The 25,149-nt window shown below is 35.2% G+C and overlaps 1 protein-coding gene across 6 annotated transcripts; it reads right to left on the bottom strand.

Annotated features, from left to right (window-relative positions):
- Window positions 1-1,576: 1,576 nt before the first annotated feature.
- On the bottom strand, window positions 1,577-25,149 carry LOC129279998 (coiled-coil domain-containing protein 25-like). Of its 6 annotated transcripts, XR_010296201.1 has the most exons (11): window positions 25,109-25,147; window positions 24,470-24,527; window positions 21,407-21,454; window positions 20,059-20,098; window positions 19,249-19,376; window positions 18,445-18,548; window positions 17,053-17,255; window positions 15,008-15,038; window positions 8,722-9,411; window positions 2,583-4,061; window positions 1,577-2,432 (listed from the first exon to the last, which is right to left on the bottom strand). XR_010296201.1 is itself a non-coding variant. In XM_064111857.1 (8 exons), the coding sequence occupies exons 2-8, from the start codon at window positions 24,492-24,494 to the stop codon at window positions 9,327-9,329; spliced, it is 633 nt and encodes a 210-aa protein (XP_063967927.1). In that variant the 5' UTR covers window positions 24,495-24,527; window positions 25,109-25,147; the 3' UTR covers window positions 7,821-9,326. The 6 variants fall into 6 exon arrangements, 3 of the variants coding, with proteins under 3 accessions (XP_063967927.1, XP_063967926.1, XP_054772033.2); XR_010296199.1 differs by lacking the exon at window positions 25,109-25,147 and having other exon boundaries at window positions 24,470-24,632; XR_010296200.1 differs by lacking the exons at window positions 1,577-2,432; window positions 15,008-15,038 and having other exon boundaries at window positions 3,181-4,061; window positions 25,109-25,149.

Below are 25,149 nucleotides of genomic sequence, written 5' to 3'. Positions count from 1 at the left end.
TCCAAGGACCCCCGTTTTCACAAACATTTGTAGTTCCGAAGCCCGTTCCGAGGGCCCTCCTTTTTGCAATAAGCCCGCTCCAAGGCCCCCGTTTTTTTGTCTCGCCCGCGGCACACACCTACTACTTTTTTGGTCGAGTACCCCCCCCACCCCCCCCCCCCCCCCCCCGGGATCCAATCATCACTTCGTCTATACAACATTTCGTCTATGACCATTTTGTCTCATAACCAGTTGGTCTGATGTCCATTTCATTTCCACTCATTTCACCCAATTACCACTTAATTCAGTCCAATTAGACCAAATAGAATATGTTGATATTTGACTTTATTTGACATATTTCCCATAATTATGAACACAATACAAAAACAATATAAAATCCAAAGAAATAACATCATTTGAAAAATAAGACATGGCAGCGTTCATCTAAATAAATAATACAGCAATTTGTAATCAAATATGGACTAAATGGCTATTGGAACAACTGGTTATTAGACAAAATGGTGAATGGACAAATTTGCAATTAGACCATGTGGACGAACTGATGCTGGTAGACCAAATGATAGGAGACAAGTTGGTAATTGGACGAATAGGCATTAGACCAATAAAAAAGAAACCATTTCCCCTCCCTTCCAACTTCGTATTGCCTCCCGGCCTCCTTCCTTTCCCTCGTCCTGGTATTGGTCCCGACTCCCCTTCCATTAAATACAGATTGCTCCCACCCCTTTCATATTTAAATCCATCTTTCCTCTATCATTCTCCCCTTCTCTTCAACATTTTCCTCTATTCTTATGTTTCTATTGGTCCTCCGCCTCCTTCCCTTTCCCATCCATCACTCCCTCATCTTTGATATTAAACTCCTCTTTCTCTCCCCCTTTCCCTACCCTTTTCACATCATTTGTCAACTTGCTTTGATTGCTCTGGCCTGAAAATGATACAATTTCCATAAAAAGCGTGTACCATTAAATCACATGAACTAATAAAAATATCAAAGTTGGATGAAAATAAGTTCACATTTGAAACTTTCCCACCCATCACTCCCTCACCTTTGATATTAAACTCCTCTCTTCTCCCCCTTTCCCTACCCTTTTCACATCATTTGACAACTTGTTTTGATTGCTCTGGCCTGAAAATGATACAATTTCCATAAAAAGCACCTACCATTAATCACATGAACTAATAAAATACCATCAAAGTTTGGATAAAAATAATTGATTTTATAATAAGTGTGTAGAATACATGTATATCAGCAATATGATCATCTTCTATGCAGCCGCGCATCTCGCCTGATTGGACACAATAGTTTTGAGGGGCCGGCCATTGTGCAAAAATAATATTGCCTCTGAAATGGTAGTGTTCAAACTGGGTAGATCCGCCACTGCTTATGTATACAGTACTCTACACATGACTTTAGGAAGTCAATCATGTTTTTATATTTGATGAAATATTTCAATAATTTTTACAAGATTCCAAAGAAAAATGGGACAGGAGCATAGTCAGTTCAGACATTGCCTATTCATGATGACATTGTAAACAACTGCTTCACAGAAATGATGTAGACCTACAAAGTGCTAAAATTTAATTACTTTTCACCCAACTTTGATGACACTTTTTATTATTTTGCCTAAATTTGATCAGTTTCAGACAAGAGTACCAATTTAATGGGGTAGTCCAGCCTATACCAACTTGGTTCTATTTAAAACACTTGACATAAGAAAAAAATATGATAAATGAAAACAATCAAAGATTACAGATGTTTGAATTTTTAATTTTGGAATGACACATACAGTGTACATGTACTGAAAGTTGCTCTTTTGAATGGTGTGTATACCATGAATGTGCATAAATTTGCCAAGCTCCAATTTGTTCAGAAATGCTGAAAAATACATTTTACCAGTGACTTGAAATATTGTCAGAAGCATTTCATACACACAGGCACCAGGGCCCCGTCTTACAAAGAATTGCGATTGATCAATCACAACTATGGACGGCCAGCAATGTCAACATCTATTATGTATGTTTGTTCAATATATTTTTTAACTATGATGTATATTCAAGCATTCATTATTTCCTTGAAAATTCACTGTGCTTCTCTTTGTTTACGACGGACATTGTGCGAATTTCCTGTAGAAAAAAATGACACTGATGGATTTCCATAGAATTACGACTGATTGGATCAATCGTAACTCTTTATAAGATGGGGCCAAGGTGTAATTTTCATTTCTGTAACCCCCCCCCCCCATCCTCGAAAAAAGGGGCACAATATAATTATTTGTTTAATCACAAATTTGGGTTCAAACATGAATTTCATTCACACAATGAAAAACAAGAGTTGGGTGAATCAAACAGAAGTCCCGAATAGATATTATTGATTGGTTATAAATCATCATGTGCATGTTTTCTTTTTAAGTTCTGAGCCCCCATTGACCTGGGGCCTGTTGCAGAAAGAGTTGCAATCAAACGCAACTCTAAAAATCATGCGTAACTTGATTTTCAACCAATCAACAGCGCGCATTTTGGACTTGCGATTGATTTTTTGACTTGCGTTTAAACGCAACTCTTTCTGCAACGGACCCCTGATCAACAACTATGGAAAGCCAGACGCATCAACATCTAAAATACATGTTTGTTCAAAATATTTTCTAGATATGATGTGCATACATTCATCATTCTCTTGAAAATTCAGTGTGGTCTCCTTTGCTTACAAAGGAGATTACAAGTGCAAATTTCCTTTAGAAAAAATAATGGTATTGATGGATTTCCATAGTTAAGATTGATTAGATCGTAACTCTTTGTAAGACGGGGCCCCGGTTTATTGTAACTTTTCTGCAACAGGCTCCAGAATTGGTAATGGAGGTATACAATTCATCACAAAACCAGGTGACAGGCCCAGTCTTACCAAAGAGTTACGATTGATCCAATCAATAGCAACTATGGAAAGCCAGCAAAGTCAACACCTAAAACGCATGTTTGTTTTGAAAATTTTTAGATATGAATTTATATTTATGCATTCATTGTTTTCTTGAAAATTCACTGTGCTTCTCTTTGTTTACCAAGGACATGGTGCAAATTTCCTGTAGAAAAAATGATGACACTGATGGATTTCCATAGTTACGATTGATTGGATCGATCGTAACTCTTTGTGAGACGGGATCCAGATAGAAGTAAAATATATATAATAGCTTTAATAGATAGTGTACACTGATTGCATACTAGTATTGAATGAAAATTCATACTGGTAAGCTTTGTCAAATTATATGCTGTAACCTGGGGACTGTTTCATAAGGTTGTAATCACTGACAGGTCGACTTTCTCTGATAGTTACCATAGTAACAGTCAGAGGCCAGTGCCTCTCAGCCAATCAAAACCAAGGATTTCATTGAAACTGTCAGCTCCGACAACCTTCATGAAACCCTCCCCTTAGTCTCTGATTCATTCCTCAAATTCATCATAATTTTAAGATAAAATCTATTTCATTGTAAAATAGAAGATAATGCTCACTTACTATAAAGCATGATGCATCACGGGTGCGAGAGCCATCACGAATAAAAAGAGCTATAAAACAAGCTGAAGAGTGTTGAAAACAGATGAAATTGAAAGAGCTCTAATACTTTTGTAAAAAGGACAGCTTAAATAAGCTGATATCAAGCTGCAAATCAAAACAAAAGTGAAATCAGCTACAAGCTGACCTCTCACACCCCTGAGTGATGAATGTAGTTTCACGAAGAAATCCAGGCAGCATTTATGCAGCTGTGATTCAGATGACACACATCTTGACTCCTGGAAATAGGGAGGGGGGGTCATTGTCCGTGTTGCCTTTTTGTCTTCCATGGTGCACTCGCAGTACCTAAAAATTACTGACCAACAATGACAAACAAAGTGTCACACATCTTCGCAATAAATGAAAGACTCACACCTAGCTCTCCACCTGTGCATGTAGTTTACCGACTGACCACTACGCGCATGCACATATGAGTCAATAATATAGCACACTTTTTGTTTTCGTTGAGAATACTATGAATCATCATTGAGTGGGAGACTTGCCCATGAACCACCCTTCTCTTCTCGGGGTTTAACCCTAATTCTCCCAGGGGGGGGGGGGGGGGACCAAATTTGTGACGCCCGGTTACGACATTACGCAACATTATGCAAGTGCATATCAGACCCAAAATTGCTCATAAACGTGATTTCATGTACAAATCCAATGCAAATTGTGTATTTGGCCAAAATTCATAAATGTATCATTATTTCTACTTTTAATGATTAAACTTAATTAATTTTGCCTTGTTTATGATCAGAATTAATAGACAAGACCAATATGGGGAGAATTTGAATTCAAGGAGCATTTTGGGGTAAAAGTTGGGAACCGGTCTATTTCACCTAATTTGAATGTGCTGAATCTGATAAGACCGGTTCCCAAGCCAATTTTTCATGTTTTGACCACCTAATTTGCATAAACAAAATGGCTGCCAAATTGACAATTTATAATCTTATTTCTACAATATTCGCTTTCACCGATATGGATACTGCAAAATCCTGCATACTTAACATGTACCATTTGGGAAAATTTGTTATTTCTGTTTGCGGCTAATTAATTATGCAAATTTATGCATATTTTGCAATATTATGCTATAATTTGAAAATTTACACCTAAATGTTTATCATTTTGAGTACAAATAGCATTTGTATCATTATAATAATTGTTTAGCCCTTAAATATAATATTCAAGTCAATTTTTATATGTATTTTATTGTTCTTTGATATTTCTTTTGTGCTCTTGTATTTTCTGCCATTTGCTTTGTATATGTTTGATATGAGATCTTTAAAAAAATAATATCAATGGCAGACAAATATTGAGCTTCAATGATTGAATCATTTGATAAACTTCTTTTGCCACAACTGTTAATTGTACTCAGGAACAAATACACACACATGCTCCCACACCCACACCTGTATATAGAAAGTAATATACTTGCAAGGTATAGTAGACATGCCCAATATAAAAACATTGATGCTGATCCTATAATCATGACACTTACCAAATTCAATGAACGCGTAAGAAAAGAAGAGTTTAGAAGTTGGAAAACCTGTAATCATGCTGAACTTAAATTTCTTGAAATAGATATATTAAAATGTTTCATAACAGATCAAATAATCAATTAAACGTATGATTTACGCAGTGTAGTTTATCAATCGGATATAAGTATCAGTACATTGTTATTATCCTTGCAGCAAAATTATATCTTTGTTTCAGCTCCATCAGAACTGCAATCATGGCAGTTAACCAAAAAACAATTTGTAATAAATGCAAAGGGTCTGTATTACTGGATCACTTACTAGTTTTTTTGGTCATTACCGATTTATTTATTTATGTGGCAACGATACATTTTCCCCAAGTCAACCATCAAAGTGAAAACTGAAAACCACAGCTTTTATTCAATCCTTACCTTGGAAGATTCTTTGACGAACGATACTGAATACAGAAGAGGAAATGATAAAAACATGGGGCTAAACACAGATTAGCTCCATGGTTAAAACATGGGCAAAACAAGGTTTCCAGCCCAGTTTCGCCCAATGCAGAACAAATTTTCACATTGTGACCTATGGTTAAAAAGTGCTAGAGATGCCTGTTGAAGGTAAACCAGCATGGAGACAGTTGCAGAAGTCCAGTCTAGAGGTTATCCGGTCATGGATGGTATTTTCTGCACCACCTCATGTAAGACAATGTCTGATCTCAGCAATTCTGTGGAGCAGGTAATATGCAGATTGGCAGACATGTGATGTGTGTTTCCTCATGCTCATTGTTCTATCAAAGACTACGCCAAGAGATCTAGCCTTGCATACTGCAGATATATAGCTTCCTCACCTATTAAGACTGGAGTTGTAGTCATAATAATTACGCATATATGGAGATGACAGAACAAGATACCGGTACTTCGCTTTTTATTGTTAAGCTCCAGGAAGTTGACCTTCATCCAACATCGAATCCTCAATGGCAGCACCAACAACAGCAGCTGCACGAACCTCTGTATATTTACCTTTTGGATCAAAAGTGAGGTATAGAAGTGTATACCAACACCATGTTGCCACATTACAGAGCCAAGAGGAGTGATGTACAGTTTGAAGAACAAGGGACAAGGACAGACTCCCAAGGAACTCCATATCAAAGGGTAGTCACAGGAGACTGCATGCCAGTGATGAATACAGCTTCATACAGCTCTGTTGGCAAGGTAAGAGAAACCTGCCATTGGAGTGCAGAATCATCAATTCCAAAACAGACTGTCAGTCTCCCAAGAAGAATGACATGTTCACTGGTATCAAAACCGGTTGACAAGTCAAACATAACTTAGGCAACTGCTTTCCTCATAGAAAGAGAAATCCTGGCTCTACAATTGAAGAAATTCTCGACCTAGACTTTGATGGTGATATCTCAGACTCGCATGCAGCCTATCAGAGCTGGGTAAGCTATCGGATGCTGTTGGGTTTAATACCGATCAAAATAAGTGGATTAATAATCACCCACAGGAACGCCAAACATTCCAGGAACCCACCATCCTCTGAAAGATATCTTCGTTATCAATTTGAAATAGTCTATCTTATGAAGATATGAAGATGTGTGAATATTAGAAGTTCGATAAATGGCCTAGAAGACATTACACAATTCACTGCGGTATTGAAAAGGTGCACTCCGAGCATTTTAACACCTGAAACAAGATCTGGTTAGACAGCAGATTCTCTCTCAAGACAAAAGTTTAGGTTTTCTCTATGGATCTGTGACATGAGAATCGGACATATCTCAAGAACACAAACACGATGACTTCGATACGAACTGCCTCCGCAGAATACTTGTACTAAATTGGTTTGATTTCAACAATTAGAGATGACTTTTATAATATGAGGCTGCCCTATCAATCAAGCCATCCAATGGAACACCAAATCGATGATAACTGACATTGATCATTCAACACCCCGAAGGTAAAGGTGTATATCAAGCTGGGGGAAGCTGGATGCCTCTAAGTTGGATGAAGCGGCAATCCTTCATAGAACAGGTGCAATACTGCATTGGAAAAGATATATTATGGAGATGCACATGTAATCCGTTCATGAAGTCCAATGATAAAAAATTGGCTTTTAAAACACGGAAAACGGTCTAATTGATAGGCAAAATGAGAAATTAGATGGATTATATGTGGGTTCAGTTCTGATAATTTTTTTTTCAATATTGGGACAATTTGACGAGCGTAATGGAGAAAAACACAGGACATCTCATTTTCAGCAGACGGTTTTCACTTCATTTTGCTGAAGAAAAACACACTAAATATATATACATGTATGTGTGATCAGATTCTGTTGGTCGGGAACATAACTACTCCAAAGGATATTAGATGCAACTGATTGACTATTAAGGAGTTGAGAATTACAGTACTGTTATGATTCAAATTTAATAATTCATAATCTAAAATTGTAAATATGAATGAATTGATTGATATCATAATTCAAGATACCATTTTATAATAAAAATATAAGCAATTAATAGTGACATTCGCTTGAATACAGATAGGTTCATGAAATTCGTTGGATCTCCATGCACCAGTGTGCTTTTAAATGGGAAGGCCCTCCGTGCAGGAGTTTACCTTTGTATGCAGATGTGGGTGTGGGTGAATCTGTTTATGACCATGGATATATGCGAATAAAAAAGTGATTACATAATTAAATAATTGAAGCTCATTATTTTCTGCCACTGATAATCAATAATTTGACAGATCCCATAACAAAACATGTACAAAACAAAAGGTACAAAATACAAAGAAATACATAAGAAATTCAAATACAATAAAATACATTATTATTCACTGTGATATTATATTCTAAGGGCCGTACAATTATTTATAATGATGTAAATGCTATTTGTACCAAAAATATTAACAATTGAGCTGAAATTATCAAATTATAGCATAATGATCCAAAATATGCATAAATTTGCATAATTAATTAGCCGCAAACAAAAATAACAAGTTTTCCCGAAAGGTACACGTATGTATGCAGGATTTTGCAGTATTCATATCTGTGAAAGCGAATATAATTAAAGAACATTGTCGAAATAATATTCTGAATTGTCAATTTGGCAGCCATTTTGTTTATGCAAATTAGGTGGTCAAAACATGAGAAATTAGCTTGGGAACCGATCTTATCAGATTCAACATATTTGAATTGAGTGAAACAGTCCGATTTCCAACTTTTACCCCAAAATGCTTCTTAAAGTTTATATAGGCCTGTTTTTCCAGAATGTGTCTAGTCTATAAGTCTGGAACGATTTCCATCGAAAAAACAATAAAAAACAAAAAGTAAAAAAACAAGGAAATACAAAAGAAATTAAAAAAACAATAAAATACATAAGAAATCGGTCTTGGTACCAGAATTCTTTTCATTCACAATTGTTAGGAATGCTATAAAAAATATTTTCACCAAAATATAGCATTCTAGGAGCTTTATTTAGTGAATCAGAGCAAAAAGTATAATTTCATGAATAAATTAGCATAATTAATTCATATAAAATAAAAATATATGAATTAAGTGAAATTTACCAATGCAACTGCGTAGATTACGTCATTCTCTACCATCATGCAAATTTTCGTTGTGATCGCGCAATCCATGGCTGAGATCTTAAGGGGGGCCATAATGCCCCCCCCCCCCCCCCCCCCGGAATGACAAGAATCAAAATACCCCGGGAGATTGAGGGTTAAGTGGTGCCTCATAAAACTGACAGCTGCATACTGAAGCCATTTCACCTTGGACATTGAAATTAAAATCCCTCATTTTCCACAGACCAAATGGCATAGAAAAAATAACACTACATAATAGAATTCACTTTCTATTAAATCTTGGCAGAAATTTTACATGATTTTTAAAGGAGAGCTTTGAGTCTTGACGCAGACAAAGACACGTTTCCAATGAATTGCAAGTCCATGTATTTTCTGTCTGAATTCTGGTCTTCCTTGGTAATACTGGATCCTTCCTGTTTTGTTGCTTTGAACACACCATAGAATCAATATTACAGATTGATGGTGGCTTTGAGGACACAAACATCTGCTAGACGGGTATAAATCTGGGAACATATTGTTGCATCACCAGTGGCTCACACTAAGACGGGCAGGCGTACTTCAGAGATCATCACTGTTCTCATTACCAAAATAACTTGGAATAAAACGTGCATTCTCTTGATTTTCAGGCAATCGGTATATGCGTGCGTCACAGTTGAATGTCATTTGTCACATTAATCCATTTCCCCCAAATTGGGTGTCTAGTATCTTCAAAAAGATTGCTAAATATCACATGAAATCATCCTCCAGATCCTCAAACGTGTTTCCAGCATTCGAGGTCATATTCTCTTCTTTCATGAGCGACGTATAATTCCTTTAGGGAAAATAAGAAAGAAACAATCAAATTGCATTGACTGTTAGATAGGGTGTATCACAAAGTGTTGCTTTGATAATGAATACAATGTTCAAATCATCAGAGGAAACTTGATTGAAGAAAAATACTGGTCTTTAGTGTGAGATTTCAAGACTATAATATTGAATTGAAAATAAAATCATTTGACACCTCCCCCACCCACCCTCTTTCCACTTGCTTGCAGACAGAAACAAAGGTAGGACAAAGCAAACAATTTTGGCCTGATTATTTTCAAAAATATTTCCAATATCAAGGATTAGGGCATAAGCAGAGAGCCCAGTCCAGTCAAGCTCCTTCTTTTATTGAATTCATTCTATGAAATAACATTAAAAAATGAGGGTTGAGATAGAAAGCTCAAATAGATCAAAGGCTAAATTTTCTGTTTAAACAAACAGTCGAATTTAGATATTTTAGCTACACATCACAATTTTTAATTTGCATGATTCTCCAATGGAGTCGTTTTGAAGAAAGACTAAAATAAATCAGACAAGTATCAAATTGCCACCTCATTTGAAACCCGGGGAGCTTTTCATGAATATTCTTGTCAGTGATTTTTCACTGGCAGATGTTTTGATCTATTGGCAATCATTGCATCTGATTGGCAGAGAGGAAATTAGTGAGTGAAAATCATAGACAAATTTCTTCATGAAAACCTCCCCTGAACTAGATAAAGGTCAAGTCCACCTCAGAAAAATGGTGATTTGAATCAATAGAGAAAAATCAGACAAGCACAATGCTGAAAATTTCATCAAAATCGGGTGTAAAATAAGAAAGTTATGACATTTCAAAGTTTCGCTTATTTTTACCAAAATAGTTATATGAACGAGCCAGTTACATCCAAATGAGAGAGTCGATGATGTCACTCACTCACTATTTCTTTTGTTTTTTATTGTTTGAATTTTACAATATTTCAATTTTTACGAATTTGATGATTAGGACCTCCTTGCCTGAAGCACAAAATGTTAAAATAATGGAATTCCACGTGTTCAGGGAGGAATGAAACTTCTTTTCACATGACAATGACGAGAAAATCAAAATATTTCATATTTCATATAATAAAATACAAAATAGTGAGTGAGTGATGTCACTAGTTCCCTCATTTGCATACCGACCGAGATGTGCATATAACTGTTTTGTGAAATGAAGCGAAACTTTAAAATGTCATAACTTTCTTATTTTACATCCGATTTTGATGAAATTTTCAGTGTTATGCTTGTTGAAATTTTCTCTTTTTATTCAAATCGAGTTTTTGTTGGGGTGGACTTGTCCTTTAACTCTTACTATGCCATGCCCAATACCCCTCTAGTGCCAGGGATATTCGAGGGAATCCTAAATTGACCGAAACGTAAGCAGAGACCGATTTTAAAACGGTCATATCTCTTTACCCGTACGTTGTATAATGAAACCTTCTACATATGAAATGATGCATGGTTCATGAACTTTATGATCATGTTATGACCTTTCATATTTGCAATCGGAAAAAATGAGAAAAGATGAAATATTTTACATCGTTTTTTTTCAATAAGTAAAACATAGAAAATTATGATTTCATGAACATTTCAAAGAGTAAATAACCTCAGTAATTATAGAGATACCAACAAATTAAGAGGATAAAATGAAAGTTCAATGTTTACCCTTTCAAATGACGTATCTATTGATGAAATTGAACAAACAGAAATATGAAAAATAATGCTCTTTTTAATGAAATACTATTTTGCTATTCAAGTTATTTCCTCTGAAATGTGAGAGGGTTTATACACACGAAATTGAAACCGACCTTTCCAAAAAAGGGCATTGTCGTCGATCAAGTGACCAATCACAGCACAGCTGCGATCCCCACGCAAACACACACAATAATATATTGGAGCCATGTATCTTCACAGTGCAGCCAACCGTACCCTTACATTCGTGTAGTCTTCAAAACAAGACCCTGTAATTTTTCAGAATGCGCGGTATTCCGAAACTACCGCTATTGGGGAAACAAAATTATTAGCGCAGTGTAAATTTCATGTCATTTCAATTCTTGTCAATATTGTCGTAATGCAAAACATGTTTTAGAAAAATCGTAACCTGGATACGAGTTGTGGTGTGCGATGCACTCAACTATATACTGTTTTGGATAATGTAGGCGATTTCTATCCAGTGTCGGCAACAAACATTTGCGACCCACTCAACTATCGTTCTAAAGCATGAATCAGTGAAAAGTTTGGCCATATTTTGTCAGGGTCGATTCGTCGTACATACTATACGGGCTTTCGACTGTAACAAAGTTATTGCCAGTCAGAAGGAGACAAAATATAGAAAACTAAAGATGATATATTGAAATATAGATAAAGAGGGATCGGACAGATTCAATACTAACAGGTTTGGGGTGTAAAATCCCACAAAATAATATGGGCGTTTTTGGCAAAGTATTAAAATATTATGAACGTTGATATTTGTGAACACTCATTTTTAAACTGTCAAAAAATGTTAATGTTGAGCCGTTTTGAAGTAAGAGACCCCCCCCCCCCCCCCGCGGCTTCCAGGGTAACCAAAATTAAGATAAACATAATGAATAATTACGCAATTAGAATTTTGTGATTACAGTCATTATAATACTGGTATTCTGACAATTTACAGACTGTAATCTGGGCCAACTATGCATCTCGTACATGCCAAGGAATTGACAATACATGCCGGATATTCTTTTTCGTGTGGATAATATAATGCAATATGAATATGAAAATATAATGGAAATTTTAGACAAAAAAAGGGCCCCATTGCATATTATGTCTTTGAATAATTGATTATTTTCAAACTTTAGGCTTCATTCATTCCGCAAGCGAGCAAAGTAGCCACCTGTCTGATAGCGACTGCATTTTTATTGTTTATTCCACCAAGTCATGAACAATAGATCCCCAGACTCTCTTTCATGAGGAATGTCTAATCCGCACTCCCTCCTGACCTATTATCGAGGAGAGCAATTTAGCACAGGATGTTCATAGAAATCGTGCCACGCGCGCGTCTTTTGATTTGACAATTGAATACTTTCAAAGGTTCCGATACGCACAATAGCTTTTCTCTCCGTTGAGATCAAGATTAAGATTCCTCTGTCTCTTTCCCCAACACTGTTTCGACTTTAAGACATTTAGCATCGACAATATGCGTCAAATTTCCTGTAATCTAAATGATGATGATGATGATGATAGTGATGATGGTAAAGATGGCATGGATAATGTCGAGAATAAAATCACGGGGAAACAGCACACCTCCACCACCACGACCACCAGCACAAACACTGGCATTGTTACTTCCACTTATCAAAAGCATAAAGAAAAACAAATAGTTTAAAATAATTTAATTAACTTGTAGCTGAAGCCTATTTTGCAAATTTAGAAATAAAGGATAAAGATAAGATTTAAGATTGAAGAAATGTATAGGCTATATAATCCTTGACAAATCAAAAATACAGGAAATTGAAAGATAAAAGAGGGAACATAAATAACAAAGCAATGGGGTGTGAAGGTAGAAATTACTAACAATTTGTAGAAATTTAGATCTTTATAAATTGTTGAACCTTACGATTGTTTATTCAAATAATATGTTTGTAATTGATCATCTATCAGAAAAGTAAGATATTGCTTTCGACAATATCAGAAATTATATTTTCTACACCTCTTTATTTGTGATATTTATAATTACCCCGTCATTAAAATATCAATCTAGTAAGGATTATTTTTACTTCCCCTTCCCTGAAATAATAAATTAAATGGACATTATTTGCTGTTCAAATGATATATAAGTGACACCACTAAATTTCTTTATACCGTGCATTGTCAATATTCATGCAGTAGGACTTATGCACAATCAACATACTCGATATGTTAGTACAATTTACATTTCCAATTATTAAATTTGCTTGATATATATTTTTTTTTTCCATTTAGTAGTAATCCAGTTTATGCTTCCAGATTTGCCATATGAGCTCAGCGTGTAGGGGAATATACCCATTATCTTTTTGCTGGCAAAAAGGGAGAAACAAAAGAAAGCGGAACATCGGAAGAAATTATGCATTGATTGATATAAATTATTTCTCGCTAATAAAACAAATGAGGAAGAATAAAAAAAGCATTACGGAAAATGCATGACATTCACAGAATTCACAGAATTGACATTCACAGAATTATGAAAAGTGAAAAGATCATGAAAAGTGCGTTTACTCGCTTGATTCGCTCACTCCCATTTTCTCTTGTTTTTCTTCCTTACACACATCATACTTTTTATTTCGCCCTTGCCACATTGACATCATATATTTTGTTGAATATCAAAATAATATTTAGGTTTCTTTCCGTAACTGATGCAAATTTGATGCTTATTTTTTCCACCAAAATTGGTACGTAATTTGGTGTTGTTATCAAATTTTCTTGATCCATTTTTTTTTTCATTTAGTAGTATATGATATCAGATTTGACATATGAGCTGAGCGTGTAGGGGAATTTACCCATCATCGTTTTGCTGGCAAAAAGGGAGAAACAAAAGAAAGCGGAACATCGGAAGAAATTATGCATTGATTGATATAAATTATTTCTCGCTAATAAAACAAATGAGGAAGAATAAAAAAAGCATTACGGAAAATGCATGACATTCACAGAATTATGTAAATAAAAGATCATGAAAATGCGTTTACTCGCTTGATTCGCTCACTCCCATTTTCTCTTTTTTTCTTCGTTACACACATCATACTTTTTATTTCGCCCTTGCCACATTGACATCATATATTTTGTTGATGATCAAAATAATATTTAGGTTTCTTCCGTAACCGATGCAAATTTGATGCTTATTTTTTCCACCAAACTTGGTACATTATTTGGTGTTGTTATCAAATTTGCTTGATTCATTTTTTTCATTTAGTAGTATAATGATATCACATTTGACATAAGAGCTCAGCGTGTAGGGGAATTTACCCATCATCTTTTTGCTGGCATAAAGGGAGTATAAAGTGAATATGGTTATAATGAGCCATTTATGAATTCCATAATTCCAACGTATATGTGCCGAAGGCGGGAGGTCCTATTCTCAAAAATTAAGTATGTCACAATTAAATCTATCAAAACGGTCATCATGACTTGGGGAAAAGCGAAGATTTTACAAAATAACACGACTTTTTCCTCGTAAATTTCTTAACTATTCTGTTGATTTGAGAAGCAATACCTTTGTTTCTAGAAAGAAAAAAATGTCTGCTCTTTCATATTTACATTTACTAAAAATCCTGAAAATACTTTAGTTTGGCGCAATTAGCAATTGATTCGGAAAACACCGCCACAGATCCAAATACCAGCAATGTACCAAAACGGCTCCGCCGCAGGGAGAGGTATCGGGATTCGCGGGCCCGCACGCAAAGGGTTAATTATCACTCTCTTTTTTCTTCGTCCTATTTTATTCGAGGAGAAAATTGAACAATTAATATTTTTGTGAGAAGTTTGAATATGATATTAATAAGCGTAACAATATCAATAATTCTTTTTTATAATGGTATGGGCTATAAAAACACAAACGAATATGAACCATTATTTACCTGATCTTAAGTTTATGAAGAGAGAGTTTGGCTGCAGCGGAAATGAAATTGATATGATTACAATCATTTTATGACATAATATATAATTATAATATTTATGACTGTTTTCACAAAATATTACTAAACTTTGAAATTCAATAACTTTGTTATTTGTTATCCGATTTTGATGAAAATTTCGGTATTTTGCTCAGTGAATTCTGCTTTGTATATAAAACTATAAATACTTTCAGCCGGGACCATCCCTTTTATACTAAAAAGAAGGTGAAAGAGAAGAATAATGATAATAATAATTATAATAACAATAACAATAACAATAATGATAATAATAATTATAATAATAATAATAATAATAATGGTTATTTATACACAAAAAGTATCACAGCGCTTACCATCAGAAATAAAATATAAATATAAATGTTACGTAACAAACATGTAGAATTATACACATTAAATTGCATCAATCATTGGTGTTCTCAACTAATACTAATAATGATAATATTAATAACAATAATAAATGAATAAATAAATAATGAGTGTGATGATTGCAGTGCGCAGACGAGAGTTGGAAATGACAGGCTTCTTTACTAATATATTTATAACGAGAACAATTTTGTGACAATGCTAAAAACAATGTATAAGACCTTTCCCCCGCCCCCCCCCCCCAAAAAAAAAAAAAATCCCCAAACCGTGCACATTTGCAGGCAGAAAAAAGCCTTGACACAAGAATACTACCATACAGGCCTGCAAAAGACCTGATCGATAGCTCATGAATATTCATGTAACAATAGCGAATGGGCGAGTAGTGTTGGGTGAGGAACATCGTACCGCTCGGTCATTGGTCAATTCCGAGCTGAATGTCTTCGCACATTCGCCTTTGCTCTGCCCATAGAAGTACGTGTATTGCTACACACAACCGTTATATCACACGTGTCAATAGGGGAAATCTTGATTCAGATCGCAGCAATATCCGAAATCAACTCTTGAAAATAATGATGCAAAAATACAATTTTACTCAAAAAATGTCTATGTAAACCACTATTTTTTATATGATAAAATGAATTGTGAATTCCTGGCCAGTATAACAACATAAAAAACAGAGAATATGGTGTTGATTTTCTGGCTGTAAAATTGGTTTAAAAAAATAAAGTTATCTGGGCACGCATACGTGCCAATGGCATTAGAGGGCTAAGGGCACGCATAGCTGCCAACGGGATTTAAAGAGTTAATGATGGATACTAATGACTAATGTTGATGAAAACATTTATCTCAATCCCCTCTATGGAGAGAGGGTATTCATTCCTAATCTTTTACAAGGAGAATGAAACCCTTGTGTGAAAACAGAAAAATCAAAGAAACAAATCAATGAAACTAATGAAAGTTTGAGCAAAATTGAATGAATAATATTAGAGATGTGAGGTGTCACACAAGCACAATTCCCAATAATTTTAGTGCATATTTTACAAAAATTGTCACTTTTATAAGGTCAGTTCTTAGTTTTTGTGTTCTTTTCATATAAAGGCATGCAAAAGATAATTAATAAAATATACCATGGACAAAAGTTTATCATTAGAATGATAAAAATTATGTTTTAGGGTATATTCTAATTGTATAAACGGGAGAGTTTTAATCTTGATCATTTGCCCATAGGAGAATTTCCATAGCATAAATGACCTTGACAATCAAATGCTCACAACTTCCTTATTGTTCATCCCATTGTTCTCAAACTTTAATTAATCTTATTCTTTGATCTTTCTGGTTTCATACAAGCTGACTTCTTCCAAGGATTTAATTCTTCTTTAACAAACTCTTCAGTCTTCAAAAACTCTTATACAGGTAACATGACATATGCTCCTGCGACAATTGCTCCAGGCTTTATTTTGTCTAAGATGTAGGGTTAGGGTGAGGGTTTCAAAAGAGTTTTATGTAAGGTTTAGGGTTCAAGAAGGGTTTAGTGTTAAATCCATGGTTTAAGTTAAGACATTTGATCAGTGTCTGGAATTTGTAGTGGAGCAATTGGTGCTGGAGCTGGAACCATTATTACAAACCTTAGTTCCTTTTCTGCCTTTTGCTTCTTTATTTCCTCCTCTTCTTGTTTCCTCTTATCAGCCATTTTCTTCTTGTTTTCATTCCTCTCCTCTCTATCCCTAGCTTCCCTCTCTAGCCTCAGATCAGGCTTTCTCTCTTCCTTTGTCTTATTGAGTCTGTTCACGATCTCGTTTAGCTTCTTTTCTACCGTTACCGTTATCACCTAAAGAAATGCAATATGTAACGTAATAGTACATCTAGGTTATCTAATTCAAATCAGAGCATGGAAAAAATTACAAAAAACTTAAATGCCCTACAGAGCTCTAGATAATTAATAAAGAGCCCCTTAATCCTGAATATTGAGCTGGTGAGCTAAAAAAAAACTAACGCCAGTAAAAAATATATAAACCTATATATTTTTCCCTGAATCAGCGACTGGTCAAATATTTGTACCATAACATGATTTGAGCTGCAAAGGCTCATACATGTATACATCATAATTTTTGTATTTTTCACAATCACAATTACCCATTCATCGGTAAGCTTTCACTTAAGCGCAGCTGCAAACTTCACAAGACCATAATCATAGCTGCAGATGCAGCACAATGAGGATGGGATATCATGTTTAGAAGAGAGCGCATTGCTCAAAGTCTCTATTCATATAGGGGGGATGTGTATCATAAGAATGTGCATAGCCTATGTAATCCATCTGACATTATCCTGAAGAGCAAGAATGCAACAGAAATAGAATCCATTCTAAAGCTTTGTCAAGCTACATCAGCAACACCATCTACAACAACGTCTGATGAAGCACACATTTTGGCTTTCTTACCCCACCAAAGATTACTTCCTAAAGTAAAAAAGAAATTTTGTCCTCTAGGGGGACCTTTTCATGGACTTGCCCTAAAGCAAATTGATTTTAGATATACTGGCCCGTATTCTGAAGTCAGGGGAGCGTTTCATGAAAGGACTTGTCGGACGTTTTATCCGACAAGTCCCATTTGATCCGACAGTTACTATAGTAACAGTGCCTCTCAGCCAATCAGAATCAAGGAAAGATGTCAGATCTGACAACTTGTCAGATGAAAATGTTTAAGAAACACCCCCCAGGTTTAACTTAGACCGTGGTCTAACTCTGCGCTAAAATTATGGGAAGCCAAAAGTGTCAAAATTTTTGTCAAGTTGTATGTTTCTTATGTTTACTGTGCTCTTTCCTGATTCATCGACGGTGAAGACAATCATCTATTTATACTTCCTAGACAATTATGAATGATTTGAGAGCCAAATGAGCTGAAATATGATATCTCTACCATTAGTGATTGATGTAACAATTGGCTTTCCATACTTCAACCACAACTTTAAACCCGAGTTTAAGTTAAACCCGACTTCAGAATATGGGCCAAAGTAATTACCTCTTTATGTTTCCAGAAGCCAATCTGACCAACGTCCATATCTCCAGTTTTCTTCAAGTTTGCCCATGGTGTGTATACAACTGCGATGTTGTTCATTTTACAACCTGTGGATAGTGAAGGTACTAAAGTGTATGTGACATTCATAATGGCAGGTGTCTGCAGTAACTTAATCCTAGTTAGATTGGGGGTGGGAGGGGGGGGGGGGTTCTCCTCCAAATTTTTTTTGCAATAAATCTCTAGCGTAAAAATATCACATCATGTCTTTTCATAACGTTCTTATTGGTATTTCGAAGTTCATTGCAACTTTTGGGACCCCCGGTACAAGGTTCTGAAAAAACACAACATTTTCTATAAAGTGCATGTCGAACCCAAAATTGCTCCAAAACAGGATTCAGGAACAATAATGCATTTTGTGTTTTTAGGCAAACTTTTAGCAAACAAGCTTGTAAATAGACTTCTAAAAAGGACCCTTAACAAGTAAATTGTGCTGAAATCTCTGAGTGCCTAAAACAAATATTTTTTAACATTTTCCAACACTGACTACTGTCTAAAAATAAAACATGAGAGGCAGATATATACACCATGAGTTCTCTTGTATCATGCTCAATAGTAAACCTTTTCTTTAATGATTTTTGCAATTTTGATACCAGCATTACTCATCATGCACACATAGCCTGATAATGAAAAACAACACTTCATACGTATGAAAATGAAAACAAGCATGGTGTCCATGTAATGACAGTGCACCCAAGTTTCAGGAAACAGCAGATTCAGAAAAGGGACCCCCTAATCATCAAACCTTACCCTGTATACTGTTGGCCTTCACCAGCTGTGCACAGTCTTGCACCACAGGAGCAGGTATGTCGTGTATCGTTTGCCCTGTCTTTAATCTCAGATACACATGAGCCGATGACAGCTTGTCGACGTGAAACCTGAAAATGTGAAAAATAAATAATAAATGTTGAATACAGTTGAAGCGAATGAACTTTTGAATTAACTTATTATAATCTCTATACAAAAGCGAATGAGTCCCCAATTCTTCATTGTTTGATTACTTTGATATATATTTTCTTAGGGGATCCACGCTCTACAAGCAATGCTTTTTAGTGGATCCCCTCATTTCCATACAGGATTTTGTTAAAACTATTAAACAAATGTTTTGGAATTTGAAGTTTATTTGTAATCATGTTTGATTTGTATTTGTTTATGTTTGATTTACAAGTATTTGTTTATAATGTTAATGATGGAAACAAAAATAAAACTTGAACTTGAACTTTTTAGATAGGTGAAAGACAATTTCTCTACGTTCTTCAATTATTTTTCTATGTCACGGAAAGCCCTGCCAAGGCGGATGTAGTATTTAAATACAGTACTTATTATTAACCATAAATTTTTTTATCTGAATTCACTTTAACACATCCAGATATTCTTTACAATAATTGGGGTTGTATTATATCCCTGTTGCCCTTTTGGTATGCCTCAAGATAATTGTTTTTGCTAATCATATTCAGAATGAAATTCCATAGAGTGCATACATTTCCTTACTTTGTACCAGTATATACCCAAAAATCAATAAAAGCCCTTATTATTATTTTCTGTCAGCGATACACTTACCAGATATCTTCTGGGAAACCATATTTTATAAGCTCTTCATCTGCAAGACAAAACAAAAAGATAATGAAAAATAGGCATGTACTTGTATTGAATGCTGTTTATAATGCAGTTGTACATGACATGTGAATCTCTGCCTAAGGGATTAAAATGTGGTTTTGGCCTTGTCCTTGGCCAAGATGTCTACATGTAGTAGTAGTTGAAGTAGTAGAAGTAGTAGTAATAGTAGTAGTAGTAGTAGTAGTTGTTGTAGAAGTAATTGTTGTTGTTTCATCATTACTTTATTCAAGTTTAAGATATTGACAATATATAATACACAAATATACCAGGTTTGAGGAAGTATAGTGGAAATATTTTTATCTGAGGTTGGTTCGGCAATTACTATTTTTCCAAAGGGGCACGAGCCCCGAGAGAAAATATCTACATTGCCGGACCAACCGAGGATAAGAATATTTCCACTTCACTTTCAAAAGAAACGCCCGGTATATTTGTTTTATATCCCTTCCATAATTATTCAAGTTTGAACGAAAAATATTGGTAATTTAGCCTAATTGGCCCACTTCCATAATCTGGACAAAATCTAGATCGGGTTATAGTCCTTCCTAGAGGTCTGGAGTCATTGGCTGGATGAGGTCAGGAAATATTTCATAAATAATAAAATAACTATTAAAGTCAATAGCTCCAACAATTTTTTAAGGAAAAATTGTTGAGTTTCTATCTTCGAGCCCGATCTTAGCATCGAGGACAATTTGTGCCCCTGTCCTCTTATAACTTAACAGTCATTGACCTCAGGTAGTCAGGTCTTGGCCTTGACCTTGAACAGCCTGACCTCAGGTGTCCAACATTGCCCACAACACAACTTATAATAAAGACACATGAGTTTCTTCGTCAATAATAAAATCAGACATTTTAACTTCATAGAAATAGTATTCAAATAAACTGAATAATCAAGTCATTCCATTTTCACAAAATACAATTTTCATCATAACTCATTAAGAATCATATGTCATAAAAGAAACAATTATGCTGTTGTAGCAATTTCTATTAAAGACAAGATAATTTTGTTTCTTCTCAAAGTACCATCCGAGTCAGACAAATGAACATACATGTAGGTGATAAACAAACAAACAAAAAATAAGTATAAGTTTTATAAATTCACAATTTGTAAATTTTATTGTTCTAATGCTGGTTTAACTTGTTTTTTTTATGTATTCTGAAGGACTAAGATATTTGCTACCCGCCTACCCCCTCTAAAAAGTTGAAACCGAAAGTCCTACTTTATCTACATGTACATTGCTATTCATTCAAACAAGTTTAATAATTTATCAATTGATAACTGCTCAATACTTACTCTCATACTTGTCAAATCCCATGTAGATTGTATATGGTGTTGAGACCACTGGAAAGAGAAGAGACATAACAGACTATTAAAAAAAGGGGAAACATTCACATAGATCTATGAAACATATAGGTAACTAAAGAAAAATTCACCTAGACCTAGGCAAATACCAAAGTCACACAAGAAGAACAGACTCCTGACAGCTCGACAGACAGACCTATGCCAATGTCATTTATCAGATTGGAGTCACTCAGTTTATTGCTGAAGTGACGTGACTATGACACAACAGGGGCCCGTAACACAAAATTTAGCAATGATCGTAGAACATTTTCCTACAATTGATTTCATTGACTACAATGTACAATCAATTGTGAAAATCAAGCGTACGATCAATTGCTAACCTTTGTGTTACAGACCCCTGTTCTTGTGACTCTTGTCCAATCAATACTGTAGACTACTGTGAAAACGGTGTCACAATACATTTTACTCTTTAATATTATAGTTAATGATGTAAATTAACTGGTAAATGCATGCTTTTGACGTCAAATAGATCTATTTGACAAAAAAACTAGGCATGGTAGAAAGCATTTCATAGAAATAGTAAGGGAGATTGGAGTTAGTTCACTTAGTTGGAACTTGGAACAATTTTGACAAAAATGGCTGTAAAGTCCAAATAGATTTTATTCAAGAAACAATCAATATATCAGCTAAAAGCATATATATATCTAAGGGCTACAAATGTACCCATAAAATTCTTTAACTCAATGATGGTTACTGAAAAAATCCACCTTGAACAAGACCATCTCAAGTGGTCTTGAGATGGTAAGTTGGAACACTGCATGGTCAATTAAGAATTATACTAAAACTACGACATGGCTTTAGCTTATTTGATTATTTTTTCAAGTTCAAAATATTAATAAAGGTATTTGGATTTGTTGAACATTTTGTTTTCTATTACACATATACATGTACAGCCACTCACGCAAGTAGACTGTGTAGTAATTCTGGATATTTGTGTGCGTTTGATTTTACAAGCAATTAAAGGGATGATCCGGGCTGAAAATATTTAAATCTTAATACATACAACATGTAGAGTACAATTCACTGAGCAAAATGCTCAAAATTTCATCAAAATCGGATAACAAATAATAAAATTATTGAAGTTTAAAATTGAGCAATATTTTGTGAAAACAGTCGTCATGAATATTCAATAGGTGGGCTGATGATGTCACATCTCCACTTTCCGTTTTCTTATGTTATTACATAAAATCATATTTTTTTCATTATTTCATACTTGTGTGAATAATATGTCTCCCTTATAATGAAATAAGTTGCAGCAATAAATATCTAATGCACTAAATCAGATGTCAATCTAATTTTTCTAGTTCTTGGAGGAAAAAATTTGAATAAACCTAATTTCATATAATAAAATACAAAAGAACAAGTGGAGATGTGACATCATCAGCCCACCTAATGAATATTCATGACAACTGTTTTCACAAAATATTGCTAAACTTTAAAATTCAATAACTTCAAAAACAATTATTTGTTATCCGATTTTGATGAAATTTTCAGCATTTTGCTCAGTGAATTCTACTCTATTTACTAAACTATAAATACTTTCAGCCCGGACCATCCCTTTAAGTGAATCAGCAATTTCATGTATGATGGTGGGCCCCAAGTCTGCGCACCTAACAATTTGAGTTAAGATTTAACATGAATTTCTTCTTATTTCACAAAATCTTTTGGTTAATAGTGTTCCTTGTATTATTAAGAGTAAGTGTACCAAATTTCTCATTAAAAAATGAAAGAAAATATAAGATTTTCTTGAAAAAACCTTTGGGCAGTCATTTTCAGATTGAAAAAAAAATGGTACCCCATGTCTGCGCACTCACTCACTTTGCACATGATTCCGGGATTTTGATGAAAAAGGGTGCATTTTGAGGCCGTCACATGAAATGCCCTAAATTCATTATTTTTCCACCATTTTGAGTCGGATTTTTATGAATACCTGTCTATGTATTGCATGTGTAAAGTTCGTGCTCGTTGCGTACCTTCTTTTACTAGAATCGCGCAGATACGCGGGTGCGCAGACTTGGGAGACCGCGCAGACATGGGGGAACTTGCCATACTTCTGCACCAAATTTACACATTGATCTCATAATTATTTATACAATGTAGTTTTTTTTTAACTGTAACTTTAGTAATAAAATGGATATGGAGGCCGACACTGTACATGAAGTGGCTTTCAAGACAGAGGTATGATGCCAAAATCTCATTACTCATTAGGTAGGGGATGATTGTAGGAACACACACCTTTAATTGTACTTAACTATTTAACTTGAATAACTATATATAGGCCTACCATACAATAACAATGCAAGGTCAGGGGCCCGTTCCATGAAGAACTTGCAACTGTTGTAACTTTGCCATGGCATTATGGCAACTACCATGGAAACCTGGCTTGATTCTGATTGGCTGCTGAGGCTGAGCCCCGTGGCGTTACCATGGCAGTTAATTGCCATAATGGCAAAGTTTAATGGCAGATGAAAATTGCATCAAATCGAATGAAAAACGGGATTATCAGGTATTCAGGAATCAGAATAGAGGGGGGGGGGGTGAATAATCATTTTAGACCCGGACATTTTTTCTGTTAAAATAAAAAGTTCACTTTCGGACATGCGAAACCTTGGCTTTGGCTTTGCATTGCCATTGACAGTGATTGTTATTGAATATTGTTAATCAGGGGATACTATCACTGGACACTGGAGATGATAATTTCCAGCTGTTTTGCGCCACCAGACATGAGGCCATTGCAAGTACAAGCGCGTGCAATTCTTGTGTACATGTGTACAATGGCTTTATATCACAATTCTGTGATTACAGACATCCAAATTGTACGGGAGCTAAATCCCAGGCAATTGCAATTCGATGGACAATTAGATTCAAGATTGGTCGTCACCATGAAGACGGCCAATTTATGAGGAAGTTACCAGTGCTAAAGAACAAAATATGACGCAGCACATTTCAAAACTTTGACGGTATTTGAAGAACACAAAAATACAGACATATTACCATTGCTAGTGAAGTAGAAAACCATATTTTGCTGATAAATGTTCACATAGATCAACACCTGTACCCGGGGGGGCCACTTACATTGACGAGTGGATACCATGCGCGACCAAAAAACCACGTAAAAAGGATGTCTTTTTCAAGATAGGGCACGTTACGTACGTAACGTGATAAGGGTGTCAAAAACACAAAAATAATGAAAAAAGGGTATCTATTTCGCTAGGAAAGCTACGTGTTTAGGGTCAAATTTGCGGGGATGATAAAACAAAATTAAAATGTTTTATAAAGGATGTTCTTTTTGCCCCAACACTACGTGTTTAGAGTCCGATTTGCGCGAGGTGTGGAAGCCGGGGCCGTACTAAACCAAATGGTGTGTAAACTGTAAAGGTAAAACCGGACGACCGACGGACCCGTGACATAACAATAAAATATCGCTGTACTTGTTTAGGGGTTCATTTCAGGGAATACTTGCCAAGAGTATCGTTTTGTTTCCAATACTTGTTAAGGGTAGGGTTTCAGACGCCAACTACTTGTTAAGGGGTGCATTTTCAGAATATGGAAAATACGTGTTTAGGGTGCTTTTCGAGACCCCTTGGTCGCGCATGGTATCCACTCGTCAATGGAAGTGGCCCCCCCGGGCACCTGTATTAATTTTCAGTTCACGTCGAGAGACCCGAGAGTAT

Source organism: Lytechinus pictus, chromosome 17 (genome assembly GCF_037042905.1).
Source record: "Lytechinus pictus isolate F3 Inbred chromosome 17, Lp3.0, whole genome shotgun sequence".
In the NCBI taxonomy this organism is placed as follows: Eukaryota; Metazoa; Echinodermata; class Echinoidea; order Temnopleuroida; family Toxopneustidae; genus Lytechinus; species Lytechinus pictus.
This window is presented reverse-complemented; position numbering and strand designations above follow the sequence as displayed.

Bases quoted from the DNA above. Each gene is read 5' to 3' on its own strand.
- LOC129279998 (XM_054916058.2), bottom strand. From the start codon at position 24,569: ATGGTATCCACTCGTCAATGTAAGTGGCCCCCCCGGGTACAGGTGTTG. The intron at 21,455-24,469 runs GTAATATGTCTG...TTCTCTTTCCAG, and splicing joins TTTCTACTTCACTAGCAATG to TGGTCTCAACACCATATACA. The intron at 17,256-18,444 runs GTAATTACTTTG...GCATTTCTTTAG, and splicing joins GCTTCTGGAAACATAAAGAG to GTGATAACGGTAACGGTAGA.